Here is a 14960-nt window from a genome sequence, read left to right on the forward strand (position 1 = left end):
GGGGCCGCCCGCAGGCCGGGCAGCGGCGGCGCCATGGCGGGGCCGGCGGGGGCGGCGTGAGCGGGTGCGTGAGGGAGTGAGGGAGGGAAGGAGGGAGGGAAGGAGGGAGGGAGAGAGAGAGCGAGGGAGAGAGAGAGCGAGGGAGAGAGAGAGCGAGGGAGAGAGCGAGGGCGGCGGGACGTGTGTGAGCGGGGGACGCCCTGTGCCCTCCCGATCCTCGGCGGCGCAGGCGGGAAGATTTTCCCTTGCGGAAAATCTCGGCGTCCCCTGACAAAGGCAGGGAAAGGACAATCCCAGTTTTCTTCAGGCAGACGGCGGTAGGGTGGTAGTGCTTCCAGACTGTTGCACCTCCAGGCCTCCCCCTCATCCTGCCAGTCTCCCCTTTCCTGCCGTGGGGCTTGAGTCTCCTCAAAGACACAAAACTCCTGCGGCTTTCCTCCTTCCTGTGACATTTAGCTCTCGTGTAGCTGCAGTTGAGGCCTTTCTGGCACCAGAAGGATTGGAGTGATCATCCCCTAGACGTGCAGCGATTGCCACCTGCATGTCTCTGCCTGCTGGTAGAAGCCAGAAAGATTTTTTTTTTTTTTTTGCAATGCCATCTTCCTGATTTCTGTGTCATGACAGCCTACGGTTCCCTTTCCCTCACACTGATCTGTTCTTCATGTGTATTTGTGCCTGTGGTTTAGCTTTTCTCCATTTTTATGAAAATTTGTCTTACCCAATATGCTTGTAATCACCTTGATTTTAAATTCCTCCCCTTCACACCTTCTGTACACCTCCTGAATTCATATCACCAGCAAATTACACGTGTGTCAAAACCTTGTTTAACTCAACTTCGTTGTTTGGTTTGTTCTCTCTTCATTACTCCTTAACAAAAAAGGAAAAATAATATGTAATTTTGCTCCCCATAAATCATCACTGACTGTTTTTTAATCATCTGAATGGTGTCATGTGAGTGCTTGTAGATTTTTTGCATTGTGCTTTGCTGTGGTTTCTTTCCTGGTATTGGACATGGGAGAGAGGAACACTCAACTCCCTCTTACCTTTTAAAAAAATTGTCCTTGTCCAGTCTTCTGGGACCTGTTTCACCATCCAGGAATTCACAAAGATAAGTGCCAGTGGATCTGCGGGATCTTCGTCCTCAGATTTCTTCAAGATGAGTTGGATAACATGGAAGAGCCCTATAGCTGCCCATGCTGTGAGCAGGAGATTGGATGAGAGACCTCTTGAGGTTCCTTCCCACCTCAGTTACTGTATTTAGTTTCTCTGAACTCTCCTTTCTCTGCCTCTAAGGCCTCTGTAGCAATGGGGGAAAAGAAGATTTATGCTGCTCCATGCCTCAAAGTTAGCAGTAGATCTCAATGACATGCTGAAGGAGGATGTGTTCCTTTGGAACAATTGGGAGTGTTCAGTGTTGTAGGCATCATACTCTTAGATCCGTTAATCGGGTTTAGAAAATAAAACAGACTTTTTCTCTTCTGTTGGATGTAGGAGTGATGTGGGAACCACCTGTTCTCTGTGATAAAGGGAAGACACAAAACATCTGATAGATGGAAGCCATGAAGATGTCAAAGCGGTTCTTCGCTTTTGGGATTTTGGCATGCATAGCTATTTATGTTGCATACATAAAATGGCGCTTGGATTCCAAACCACTCATGGGAGCAACAGAAGGAATTGCTGAAAGCAGGGGAGATAAACTGAACCATCAGGCAGTGACCACAGATCTCTCGGTCTTTTATGGAATTATGTTTGACGCAGGAAGCACAGGAACTCGCATCCATATATTTAAATTTACACAGCAGCCAAGAGGTATGTCCTACTCATTGCTTGATAGATTAAGTCTTCCATAACGTTATGGAGCAGATTATTGATGACTCTTTTCTAGAGATTACTGGAACAAACATGCTTCAGCTCTTTCTAGAGAGTCATCTATATTATGATTCAGGCATATATGCTTGGATGAAATTACGAAACGTTCAACAAGAAGAAAATGCTGTAATGTCAGAATGTGAACTAAATAGCACCTGTACTTTTAGAGTGGTGGCTTGAAGAAGGGCAATTTTTCATCACACTGGTGAAGAGAAGATTATAAATTCAAACTTCCTTATTTCCCCAAATTTTCACCATGAGGTTGTTGGCTGTCTCCAGTTCATGCTAGTGAGCTGCTTCTCTCTGCAGTGTCTGGTTTAGTGCATCCTTGGCTTGAGTGTTGGATTTAAACTGTAAAATAAAACAAAAATTGTAAATTGTTCGATTAAAATTGCTATGTATTACATCTGGACAAAAACTACTCAGAAGTGAGACAGAAGTGTACAAAAAAATCTCCAGTTTTCCTCTGGAGTACTAAGCTTCATTTGTTTACATGTTGTCAGCTCCTATTTGTAAAAGTCTTAAAGATCAAAAAACTTGTGTGAGTGCTGTTAGTAAGTGACCTGAAGGTTTTCAGGGTTAGCAGTGTGGTGTATGGTGTGATTGACCTCTGGGGAGCAAGGTAGGTTTGCATAATGGGCTGTTGTAAGGCTTAGCCAGCAAAGGTGTTAAACAACAGTCCACTGGCAGTCTTTTAGTGTATTGTCAAGTCTTCGCTGCTTCCTTGCCTGCTTTTCTTTAAACATAATTTCAGAATATATTGCAGCAAACTTTATAGAGTGTAGTTGGCTACAGGAGGAGGATGACAGTGTGTCAGGCTTGTGTTGTCTTGATTTCAGGTGCATGTAGGGCTACAGGTTTGTAATATGTTTAAGTCTGGCTCCCTCTGCTGTTATTGAAAAAAAAGGAAAAGCTTCCACTAGTGTTTGCTGGAACCAAGTTTAGTCAGAACAGAGCATGCTGAAATTTGGAGCCTTTGTTACAGGTGCAGTTTGAAAAGCTGCACTTGGCGGGTGTAAGGCCTCAAAGACAACTTGAACCCATTGTCTGATATGTGTAAAGAATATAGTGGACACTGGCACCTGAAAACCAGTCATGACTTTAAAAATGGTTTTCTCAGGATCTAATTCCATAGCAAGGGCTGTATTTAGAGGTCAGGTGCTGTTGATAGTTCATTAGACAGAGGCTTCAACTGACTTCCATTAGCACGTAGTAATGTAATTTGTTAAATGATTTTCTTTTTGTGTATGCGAAATTATTTGTACCGTTACTTATTCTGGAATACTGCTTTTGAACAGAAACTCCCAAATTAACCCATGAGACGTTTAAAGCACTGAAACCAGGTCTATCTGCATATGCTGATGATGTCGAAAAGGTAATTTAAGTGATTTCTCTTCTGTCTCCCTTACCTTCAAGCTCGCAGGAATTTAGGCGCTCCCTGAGCCAGACTTACACTCAGCTTGTAGCGTTTTACTGGCTCCTAAAGCCTTTGTTTTCCAGGAATTGGTCATACTGCCTTTTGAGCCCTCTGTAGCCAAAACATTCAGTGATAGAGTTCTATGTCACTGTTTGAAAAAGGGACTCTTTCAGGTTTGACCTGTAGCTTGATAATATCTGTTATATCCACTAAGACTTAACGCTGTAGGAGATAGTGAGTCCTACACCTTCTCCTGGCCCCTTGTGCTTTTAATTTGTCTCTGTTTCACATTTACAGTGAATTGAGTCTCTGATCACCCTTTCGCCCTTTCAAAAGAGTTTTTAAGATCCCTTTTCTTGTTCTTTTTTTGCTCACAGAGTGCCCAGGGCATAGAAGAGCTCCTGGAGGTGGCAAAGAAGGAAGTTCCTATGGAGCTGTGGAAGTTTACTCCTCTGGTCCTGAAAGCCACAGCTGGCCTACGGTTGCTGCCAGGAGAGAAAGCTCAAAAGTTGCTGGATAAGGTACTATTTCTTGTTTTTCCGTTTGCTTGCCAGAAATTTTATAGCAAACCCTGATCGGTTCTGTGTAATGTGCGTATTTTTTTGTGTACATGAGTCAATTCCCATTGTTTAACCCCGAAAACAGTGCAGAGCCACCTGATCTCAAATGCACCTGGGGGAGAAGTTGTGTGAGTTGCAAGCACAGAGGAATGATGGCAGCTCCAAGTAAACCAGGAGATGACAGATAACAAATGCAGTGACATCCTGCTAACAGTAACTACAGGCCTGTTCTTACTGGTCATGTTTAGCGGTGGGTTTGACTGGGATGGTTCTATTTTGAGAAAAGCTCTCTACTGTTTGATTGGCCACATTGTCAACCTGCTGCTGCAAGGTCGCTCCTTTATATTGATTGAAAACAATGTAAATTGTATTTTTAGGCATGTAAGATACATTTAATATTTTAAAATATTACAAAAATAAACAAAACGTGTTCTAGACCTTTGAGCTGCAGGAAAAGTTTATTAAGTGTGCACTGAGTGTACTCTTTTTCTAAGCAATAATTGGAAGGAAGAAATGGGGGGTGGTTGAAATCAAAGTCTCTGCTGCCTGCAGCCTGGCCAATACTTTTCCACACTGAATTTCAGCTGAAACTTTAGAGGACCCTGCAAAGCTAGAGCTCTGCTGCCTCATGTAGGATAGGGTATAGAGGATCATTATCAGCCAATATGCTCTTGTTGGAAATGCAGTTCCCTGGGACATTCCTGAAAGCTAGGCTGTCCATCTCCTGCCTTTCACATGCATGTATAGTACCCTGTGGGTCACCAGTTGCAGCAAAGTAAACTGGAGTCCCTTTCCTACCCATTGTATTCCTTGCTAATGGCACTTTTGAGCAGCCTTCATCCTTGAAAACCCACACATCCATTTCCTGTCTCTGCACCCAACTGCAGAGCCCACATGTAAAGATGATGCTTGTTGGCCTCTTGAACTTCAAACAAAGTCGTGAGCAGCAGTCAGGAGGATTTAGCCCAAGAAGAGGAGCAGTAGCGTAAAACTGGAATTTTAAAAAACTTGGTTTCCAGCTCAAAAAATATTTCTCTGAATGTAGCTTTTATTTGAACTACAGGTGAAGGAGATTTTTCAGGCCTCTCCCTTCTTTGTGAGGGACGACTGCGTGTCAATAATGAATGGAACCGATGAAGGTAGGCTGTCTTGTGGAGACTCCTTCTGCAGTCGTGGAGATTCCTGCTGCACTGTGACAAGTCCTCTGCTCACTGTAATGGGAACCCACAAGTAGGGGGTTTGACAGAGTTTTTATGCTACCACAGGCAGCGCCTGCCAAAGAGATCTTGTGCAACGTTTTCCAATTTGAAGTCCTGAACTCTGTCCTGATCTTGAAAGCTCTGAGTGTTGGGCAGTTCCTGTAGGATCACCAGGAAGCCACTGTGCAGTCAGCACTTCTAGAAAAGTTTCTGTATATCTGCTTGTTGAGATGGTCTTCAACAACTAGGTTTGCACACTGTGCTCTTGACAGTGCTTATCAGAGCTTTCTGGAAGTATTTGGTCATAATGTTAATTATAACTGATCTAATGAGTGGAACTGTGAGTTCAATCTGATAAAAGTATATAGAGAAGAAAACATATGCTGAAGTAAGTCAATGTTCATCAAAAAATGCTGAGGACAGAACATCTAAATTCTAAGTAAGTGAGTGTTGAAATGTGTTTTAATTCTGCTTAGAAACCAAACTTTATAATAGGTGAAGCTGTTTATGAGTTTCTTTTTTTTGCTACTTAATGGAAGAAAGACATTGTAATTCTTCTTTTTGTTTTGTTTTGTTTTAAAATCATTAATAACAGTGACAGCCTTGGTTCAGCCAAGGGTTGAAATGGACCATGCTCCCTAGAATGCTTTGAGTTTTAACCACATGAATAAATATTTGAATTTGTTAACATAAGGCCCACTAATTCACCTAATTTATGGAGGAACGGTTTATAAAACAAAAAGAGGACAGAAACAGCATAGCTCACAAAATTGCTTAGAGGAAAAGAGGAAAAATTAGAACACTGAAAGATAAAAATTCTTAATATTCAAAAGGAAAGTCGAGTGCCTGATATCAAACAAAATTCTACAAGTGGATGTTTTCCTAGAAGACAAACAATGTGAGTCTCGGTCATCTTGTTGTCTTTTAACTAAGGACCGAAGCCTTTGTAACTTATTGCCTAACTTTTTGGCCTGTGAAATACAGAGTTCTACAGGCATTTCATACATGGGGCTTCTCTCCCAAATATCACATAAGCTCTGATAGAGAAGGTAATTCTCTTTGTTCAAGGCATCTTACCTTGGTTTTGGACAGCCATTGACAGTTCTGGAAATGTAATTTACTTGTTACTGCTGTGAGTTAAAATGAAATGGTATGATTTAACAGTGCGTCTTCTGAATCTTTTCCTCATTAGGTATTTCAGCCTGGATCACAATAAACTTTTTAACAGGTATGTGTACATGAGCATGTGCATAAAGATACGATGGATGCTGTGAAAGTCATGCTGTTCTCTGCCCCTGCGTGGGATTTGCTCATTCATTGGGATGGAATGGGAGAAAGAAGAATCTGAGAATAAGTCAGCAGTTATTTTTGGCCTGGCCTATTTAAGTCATTAAGATTTTGGCCTTTTACTTGACAGAGTGAGGAGTTTAATCTTTTTCCCTAGATGTTTAATGTAACTTTTCTCTCAATTCCCTGTAGGGTACCAGGGCATTTTATTCCTTTCTGAGTCTGCTGTGACTCTGGCTAAATTTTTAATGTGAATGTTCTAGATGTGCTTGGCAGCTGCACAGAGTAAAAGAAAATGCTACGCTACTTCCTTACAGATTTATAACATAGAAATGCCACAAATGTTTACACTGCTGGGTGAGAAAAGGATAGTTGAAGAGTAGAGAAAAAACTAAGCTAAAGACCTCTCTGACAATATGTAATGCAGTCTGCCATCCAAGTGCTCTGTTCAGCACACACAGTGTGTGGAGCAATGTGCTCTGAAGCCTTTTCTGCCCACAGGAAATACCAGAAAGATTAGTGATCTTCAAACATCAGCTATCATGAGGCATACTGAGGTACTTGGCACAAACTGTCCTTGTCAAGAAGGTGCATTTGAGGGATCTAACTGAGAAAAACTAGAATTAAATGAGAGGAGAGGTCTTGGCTGGCAGCAGGAAGAATTCCAAGAGAGCTGAGTCTATTAGGCCAGCTCTTTTCAGTATGTCATCCCTTTGGCCATAGGAAACTGCAAAATGCTGCTAAGGGATCAGGGAGAGGTGGCCAAGAAAACCACATTCCTCTGTGTTACAAAGTGGTTACCAGAGTAGAGTTTGTAAAACGGTCCTTGCATCCACTGAAAAATGTTTAGGAATGCAGTAACCAAAGCTGCTGTAATTAGGACATGAACAGCCACCAGAGAAATAAGAGAATCTCTTGTCACTTTTAAGATTTTCAGGTCTGATAAAGCCAAAATCAGTGCCCAGTAGGTAACAGTATAATTTAGTGCTGTCTGTAAGCTGACAGATGGAGTTAGATTATTCCCTTTCTTTACCACTGTACTTCTAGTTTTGTTCCTACCCAGTTTCTCACAATGCCCACCTTGGATTTCTCTGTTCTGTCACACATTTCAGGTAGGCTAGATGATCCCCAGAAGAGAAGTGTAGGGATGCTGGATTTGGGTGGTGGATCAACACAGATCACCTTCCTTCCACGTGCTGAGGTAATGTGAACATGCGCACTGTTGGGAAATGCTGGTGCAGAAATCAGTAACTGCTCAGATTTCTTTCCCTTGGAAACAGAGCAAGAGTTTGTCAGTGTGACATGAAGCTACACTTGTGACAGAAAAACCGAGATCACTTGGTCACATCTGCCTTGTTATAGTCAGTCACAGAGGCATTCACAACTCTTTGTCCATCCTCATAGTCCAGCTCTGGATCGGTGGTGCATGTGGCGAGTCTGCCAGGGCTGCTTTATCTTGAAAATACCACGTTCACCTGAGTGTCTTAATCCTTGACTCTCAGTTTGTGCAGCTTATAATGAAGAACTCAAAATGCAATGCTGTTAATGAATTCAAGTCCAACATTTGCCCTACAGTGGATTTTAGGGACACAATAAGATGCTGCCTTGATCCTGGTTTTCGATTTTCCTGAGTTCACTCAGTTACAAATGAATGCTTTCTAAGGAGCAACTGCTGTTATGCAGTAAAAAATATACTCTGATGTCATTTGAGCTTCCTGGTGTGGCATTTTTGTAGATGTTCTGTGAGCTGGAAGCCCTGTGAATGTAGAGTTGTAAGGCCATGGCCTGAGCAGAGATAGTGTTCCTAGTAAAGCTGCACAAAAGCAGAGGGATGGGATGCTGTGTCCAGCCTGGAATAATCAAGACATTGCATTGTTGCAGCAGAATGACAAGGGATGTGAAGGGTCTGGGATGTGGAAATTCTGGACATAGAGATTGTGTTAAGATATGAGCAGCATGAACAGCATTGTGGCCTGAGCTTTGCTCCCCACAAACGTGCTAGTGCTGGTGCACTTGGGGAACATGTTGCAAAGTGTGTTAGGTAATTATCCTTTCATTTTTTCAGACTACAGACTGGTCCTCACTCTGTTCCTTGGCAAGCACAGTGATGTGCTTTTCCTCTGGCTTGTGCAAGTTCACAGATTAATTCCACTCAAGTAGGAAGTTAATGTGTGCCTGGGTTTTGTATTAGTTTGCTCACAGTTTTCTGTAGTAGGGATCATGTGAAGAGGCAGTTGATGTAACCTCTTGACAAAAGTAGTTAAGAGCTAGAATAAGGATTCCTTTTAATGAAAGTAATTCTTCTATACAGCACTTTGGTGTGGATACAAATAGAAATGTAACCAGTGTAGACCCTGTCATGTGAAGACACTACTAGCTCCAGGTTTTGTGGTTGTCTTGCATATCAGCAGTCAATTTGAAATACTTGCAAATTCATAATTTCTCTCTAAATCCTGCTAGGATTGTTTCATGTTTTTCCTAACTTTTGGAAGATTACTTTGTTGATGTTTGCTGCTGGCTGACAGAAACCTGTCAGTGACGTCTTTTTCTCCCTTCAGGAAACTCTCCAGACATCACCAGCTGGCCACACAACTTCATTTCAGATGTTTAATCACACCTACAAGCTGTATTCCTACAGGTTAGTTGTGGGAAGGAGAGCACACTGTAAAAATCAAAGCTTTCTATGAAGCCAGTGAGATCTAGGTGTTTTTCTGAACTGGAGTCCTTGCCAATGAGTACCAGGAAGAAGTGGAGACACTTGAGCCATGTGATTGTGGTAGATTAACCTTGGCTGCCCACCATGTGCCCACCAAGCCACTCTATCACTCCCATTCCATTAATAGGACAGAGGGAAGAAAATATGACAAAAAACTCATGGGTCAAGATAAGTACAGGGAGGTCACTTACCAATTGCTGTTATGGGCAAAAGAGACTTGACGTAGAGAATTTAATTTAATTTATTGCCAATTAAACAGTAAGATAATGAGAAATAAGAATAAAATCAAAAACACCTTCCCTCCACCTCTCCCTCCTTCCCAGGCTCAGCTTCACTCCCAACTCTTTTACCTCTTCACCACTGAGCAGCAATTCTTTTATACAGCATTTTGGTGTGGATATAAATAGAAATGGAGAATGGAGAATGAGGGTTGGAGTCAGTTCATAGCGCTTTGTCTGTGTCATTCCTTCCTCCTTGTTGTCTTCCCTTGCTCCCAGTATTTTGGGCAGAGACAAGCAGCTTCTTCCTACCTGTGTTTGCTGTGGGGTATGTTTGGGCTCAAAGAGTCAGTTCTGTATGCTAGTGGCTGGACTGCCTTTGGAATACCATTGCCAGTTCTTCAAGAGCCAGATTACAGCTGTCAGCTATTGCCTGAGCTTTTCAGAGAGCAATTATCATTCTGGGTGAGAGTAATCTGAGAGCAGGTTGTCACACTGTTCCTCTTATGTGCATGAGCTCACTTGAGCCACTTGGCTATGACTGTGTAGAGGAGACTGGCATGTCCCAGCCAGGTTTTCCGTGGAGTATCAGAGGAATGATGTTTGTTGTTCACAGAGGCTTTTATCCCTTTGCAGTTACCTGGGACTTGGGCTGATGTCAGCAAGGCTTGCCATTTTGGGCGGAGTTGAGGGAAAACCCTGTAAGTTATGGGCAGTCCTCAAGTCTTGTCTCTGAGCACAGGGTGGTGGTAGGGGGAGGAGTTGTATGACCCCTTCCCACTGGGTTCAAGGTTCCCGGATGGCATGTGGACTCCTGTCACTATGGCTGGGTGCATTTGAGACAAATGCAGGAGGTGACATTGCTAGATCCCAGGAGACTTGGATTCCTGCCAGCCCTGGGTGGGAGGCGGGCATGGGATATCTGAGCCGTGTCTGGACCGTGGAGGTGCCTTGCCGGGGGTGAGGGTTCTGAATTTAACTCTTCATGTTTTTGTTTAATGTGGCTTTGTTTTACTTCTGCAGCAGAAGGGGAGTTGATTAGCCCTTGTTTGCCACCTGGCTTCAAATCTGAATGGCAACATGCTGAGATAGCGTACAAAATTAAAGGACAGAAGGCAGGTATAGTGATTTATCACTCTTCCTATCTAGGCCAGCTGCAATTAGCAGAGGAAATCAAACTCTCAGCCTCTTGCAAAGATACCAAACTCTGTTTACTCTTCTGTCTGGCTCCTCTTGCCATGCTGTTAAAGAGATCATGCAGCTCTTTCCTGTTATGCCATGAGGTGTCTGTCCAGTCAGTAAAGCTGCTGGTAGTGATGCAGATGGACTTGAACAATCCTCAAACAGGTCTTTTCAAAATTCTTCTGTCTCAAATGATGTTGTCCATCTCTGATCTATCACATACTTAGTCCCAACCTGAGGATGGTAGGTGTTTGCTTCTGGAAGAAGAAGCAGCTCTCTGTGAAGATCTTATGGAGTGCTATTTTGCAAAAAGGAGCCTGTTTCTTGGCAGATATTAAGTAAATTGTATGTATATATAATATATGTATATATATATATAATATGCTGGGGGGTTTTTTGCCTTCTTTTAGGTGAGCCTCTTTATGAGTCTTGTTCTAATAAGGTGGCAAAGATGCTCTACAAAAAAGTGCATAAAGCTGAGGAAGTGAAGGACTTGGATTTTTACACTTTCTCCTACTACTATGACCGTGCAGCAGAGGCTGGTCTCATAGGTATGTCTGCTCCTGGTTTTGCTTCATTTTAAATGACAAGTTATTAAATAAATGGTAACACTTGCAGACATCATGATGCTTTGCTAAGCTGTCATGGAATATAGTCTGTTGTTACACTGCTGTGCAGCATTGAAGCATTGATCTTGACTGGATATTAATTTCTATAGAGAAGGGACTGGGGCTGTGAAATAGGATCTGCAACGTTTGGTAATAGTTTTTAAACAAACTGTTTCTGTTTCAGAAGAGGTTTTGTTGTCTGATTACAATCCAAAATAGAAAAACCTTCATAATGGTAAACAAATTTCTCAGTCGGTAAAGCAGTAAAAATTATTTGGGCTGTGTGTTTTGCTCCACTGACCTTTTTAGATGGAATGAAGATTTTCAGATACTTCCACTTGTATTCAGAATGTGTCACATCTCTTTTCCATGGTATGCTGGTGTACAGAAGGCTGTCATGTTCAGTGGTAGAAAGGAGATTATGACATCTCAAGTTAGTTTGGACAAACCTCCCCCCCCCTCCTTGACCAGTTTCTTTTTACAAATAATTTCAGATTTAATGTGTTACAGAGCACCAGTGCTCTGTCAGATCTGGTCACAGGTGTTAACTGTGTTCAGGCACCACTGGCAGAGCAGCAAAGACATGGGGATCAGGTGAGAGAGTCTGTAAGCTGTTTTTATTGGAAACGAGGCTTAAGATTCTTCATAAACAAAGACTTTTCAGTCTATAGTCAGAATCTTTTAAGGGTTCTTTTACCTTTAAAACCAGTCTGAATTTTGACATTGATTTCAGTGGCTCAAGATTTGATTTTGAAACAACTTTCATGACTTGAATCTACAGTTGCCTTTATACGAAGACTGTAAAAGACTGTTTTTTTTTTCTTTTAGATAAAGAAAAAGGAGGAAGCTTAACTGTCAGTGACTTCGAAATTGCAGCTAAATATGGTGAGTAAAATATAATCAAACACTTACTAGTTATTGTGTGTAAATTCATTCCCAGGTGGCAAATGTGTGACATGCTAAGAAGCCTGATGTTTTTAAGGAAGTATTAAGTACCTCTACATAGCATCTCACCAACACTTCCACTTTTTTCTGAAAATCTCAACTATTTTTATATTAACTTTTGCTTTTGCAGCTGACATAAGACACATAATACATATATTTCAAAACTCTTTCAAGAATTACTAGTAAATAATTACTTGACAATTAACAACTGTTCTGAAATCATGCTTTCAAGATAATTGTGGCTTTATTATCCTGTTAGCATAACCTGTTCTAATCTGGTTTAATTTTTCTTTTTGTTCATTTGCTTGATTGTTAATCAGAAAATAGGGAAAACTGGTTCATAGCTTTTCACTTCATCAGCTGTGGAGAGAACTGCCTACACAGATTTACTAATGTAAACATTCTTTTCTTAATACCACAAACTCAGGCTTTGATCAAACTGTCATGGGGTTTTTTGGTAAACTTTATGTATGACTGAACAATTGCTGTTCTGATTTTTGGACTACCTTTTGTGTAATTACTCCTGAGAAAGGTTTTATTTTGATTTTGTCATTTCTTTTATTTTGTTTTGGGTTTTTTTAATTTGGTTTTGTCAACATTTGTCGAGTGCTGGTGCTCAAGAAAGATAACACAACTGAAGTTGGTTATATATTTGAAGCCTTGAATTAGAAGAAGTTGGAGGCTCTTTTCCTGGAGAGATACAAGAAATTCTCTCTCACTCTTAGGGGAGAGACAGAATGTCTGGATCTTCCTTCCAAAGCTTATGTGCTTCTCCTAATGTGTGTGTGTCATTTCAACCTCATTGTGACAGGTTCCATCACTGCACAGCTCAACTGACAAGAGGTGCTTTATGGATTCGAGATTTTTCAAAGCTGGGCTGTTGCTACACCTGAGCCCACAGTGTGCATTCAGACACCGTTTTTTTTTTCCTTAGTTTGTAAGACCATGGAAATCAGCCCTGGAAGCAGCCCTTTTCTCTGCATGGACCTCACGTACATCACCTTCCTCCTGCAAGAGCTGGGCTTCCCGAAGAGCCAAGCCTTTAAGGTGATGCACAAAATGGATTTCTGGGGAAAGTGGGCAGGAGGGTGCCAAGGCAGGAGTCGTTATGCTGGTAGTTCAGTTCTTGATTTGCCTTCCTGCTACAACACATGCTGTGTGGTTGTGGATGGAGTGGCACTCTCCCCACGATGGTATCACCATCTGGTTGCCATAACTGTGTTCACCTTGCATGCTTCAGATTTTCCCAAAGAATTGTGTTTTAACTTTTTTGCCTTTTTTTTTTTTCCAGCTTGCCCGGAAAATTAACAATGTTGAAACAAGCTGGGCTTTGGGAGCCACTTTCCATTACATCAACTCGCTCAATAGACTGCAGTACTAAAGCTCCTAGAAGGTGACTTTTGGGAATCTCCATTTTTTGGAAGCCCAACATGGGAGAACCTGTTGAAGGACATGCTTTTGGCTTCTGGAGTCTTTTGGAAGGTCACCATGAAACAGGTTTCTTTCCTCCCACCACCTGCCAAGTCCTCTCCATTGCTAGCTCTTTTTTACAGTGCAGAGTGTGGTGTGTAAAAAAATAAGCCTTGATTTGACAGTGTCTGGCATCAGCTTGATGTAAAACTTGATCATTATGGAAGGAAAACCAGGACTCTGCAGGACATCTATGATCTCTATGAGAAAAACACACCTTTTTGGAATATGCCTGTACTATGAGCTTGCAGTATGCTGAAGTTGCTGTAGGAAACAGTCACTCCACAAGGAACTCTTTACTGTCCTGATTTCAGGGTGTTTTTTCATGTTTGTCAGCAGTTTTCAGTGATGATTTTTATGTTACTACTCGTGTTTGAAGGTGAACTTGCGTGTGTGCAAAAATGGTGCATTTACACAGATGCTGACAGGCAGCAGCTTTGAAATGCAGCGTGGACGTTGCAGCTCTGTTTTCCACTTGCTGAAGGAGGAAAGCTTGGGAGCACTCTAGAAACTGGATACGGACTTGGAGGCATGAGCCTGTATGCCCTGTAGCGTTAAAGCCTAATGTTGATTCCCTGCCTTTGGGAGGTGGATTGTGGAAGACAACATCAGATTTGCTGGATCTAGACGAGCAAGGCCTGGGAACTGGGTACAGGGATAACGATGGATTTGACAGTTCTAGAGTCAGTCGGAGTAACATGGATGAACAAGACACAGGCACAAAAATAAACCCTGAGCATGGCTTGTTGGATGTTGCAGACCTTTCTGCCTTGGTAAGGTTGATGCGGGGCCTGGGGTGAATGCATTTGCATGGTGCTGCTTCTGTGAAGCTGCGGCCTCTTCTGTGATAAAAGAATGTATTGTGGTTGCACTGAGCCATGGCAGGGCAGCTGCAGTGCAGCACTCCCAGTGCGCGGGCAGGGGCAGCAGGAGCTGGAGGGGACATGCTGCGCTGTTTGTAACCTAACTGTGGAATTGTGATGTGTTTGTATGGATGTATAGAGAAGACTCGAGTGGTCTTTTGGTGGTGCAAAAGAGCTCAGCTTCCCCAAGAGCCAGCAGTGCTCGCCCTGACTCCTGGGCTCACGGCAGCAATACGTGGTGGCATGGAGGCACGCTGCGTGCATGGCTGCGGGCTCTGCAGCTGAGCATACGGGGACACTTGAACCCCGCCGTTCTGACAATAAACTCCCAATTTAAAATGAAAACGTGTTGTGGGTGGTGGAGTGGCTTTTAGCGCCAGAGGCCGCACAGCGGGTGGGTTGAGAAATTAACGCCCTGACCCCTCGGGCCATCACAGTCCTGCCGCCATCCCTGTCCGTCCATGCCATCCCTGTCCCCACGCACCATCCCAGCCCCCTACGCCACCCCAGTCCCATCAGCCCGCCCCCGGGTCGCAGCCCGCCCCCGGGTCGCAGCCCGCCCCCGGGTCGCAGCCCGCCCCCGGGTCGCAGCCCGCCCCCGGGTCGCAGCCCGCCCCGGCAGCGGC

The 14960-nt window shown here is 43.1% G+C and overlaps 1 protein-coding gene across 2 annotated transcripts; it reads left to right on the top strand.

The window, feature by feature from the left end:
• The first annotated feature begins 25 nt into the window (after nt 1-25).
• On the top strand, nt 26-14679 carry ENTPD6 (ectonucleoside triphosphate diphosphohydrolase 6). 2 transcript variants are annotated; one of them, XM_027742889.2, is made up of 14 exons: nt 26-64; nt 1492-1809; nt 3168-3244; nt 3664-3807; nt 4910-4985; nt 6238-6273; nt 7445-7533; nt 8891-8970; nt 9903-9967; nt 10290-10385; nt 10859-10999; nt 11885-11941; nt 12936-13048; nt 13293-14679. In XM_027742889.2, the coding sequence occupies exons 2-14, from the start codon at nt 1551-1553 to the stop codon at nt 13380-13382; spliced, it is 1323 nt and encodes a 440-aa protein (XP_027598690.1). In that variant the 5' UTR covers nt 26-64; nt 1492-1550; the 3' UTR covers nt 13383-14679. The 2 variants fall into 2 exon arrangements, with proteins under 2 accessions (XP_027598690.1, XP_027598692.1); XM_027742891.2 differs by lacking the exons at nt 12936-13048; nt 13293-14679 and adding an exon at nt 12813-12915.
• The last annotated feature ends 281 nt before the right edge of the window (nt 14680-14960 follow it).

This window comes from Pipra filicauda, unplaced genomic scaffold, assembly GCF_003945595.2.
Source record: "Pipra filicauda isolate LSUMZ 115617 unplaced genomic scaffold, ASM394559v2 scaffold419_size605101_pilon, whole genome shotgun sequence".
Taxonomy (NCBI): Eukaryota; Metazoa; Chordata; class Aves; order Passeriformes; family Pipridae; genus Pipra; species Pipra filicauda.

What these genes read in the sequence shown, in the direction of transcription:
- ENTPD6 (XM_027742889.2), top strand. Translation starts at nt 1,551, where the DNA reads ATGGAAGCCATGAAGATGTCAAAGCGGTTCTTCGCTTTTGGGATTTTG. An exon ending in CCTTCCTTCCACGTGCTGAG is followed by an intron (nt 7,534 to 8,890) that starts GTAATGTGAACA and finishes TTCTCCCTTCAG; the next exon opens with GAAACTCTCCAGACATCACC. An exon ending in AATTAAAGGACAGAAGGCAG is followed by an intron (nt 10,386 to 10,858) that starts GTATAGTGATTT and finishes GCCTTCTTTTAG; the next exon opens with GTGAGCCTCTTTATGAGTCT.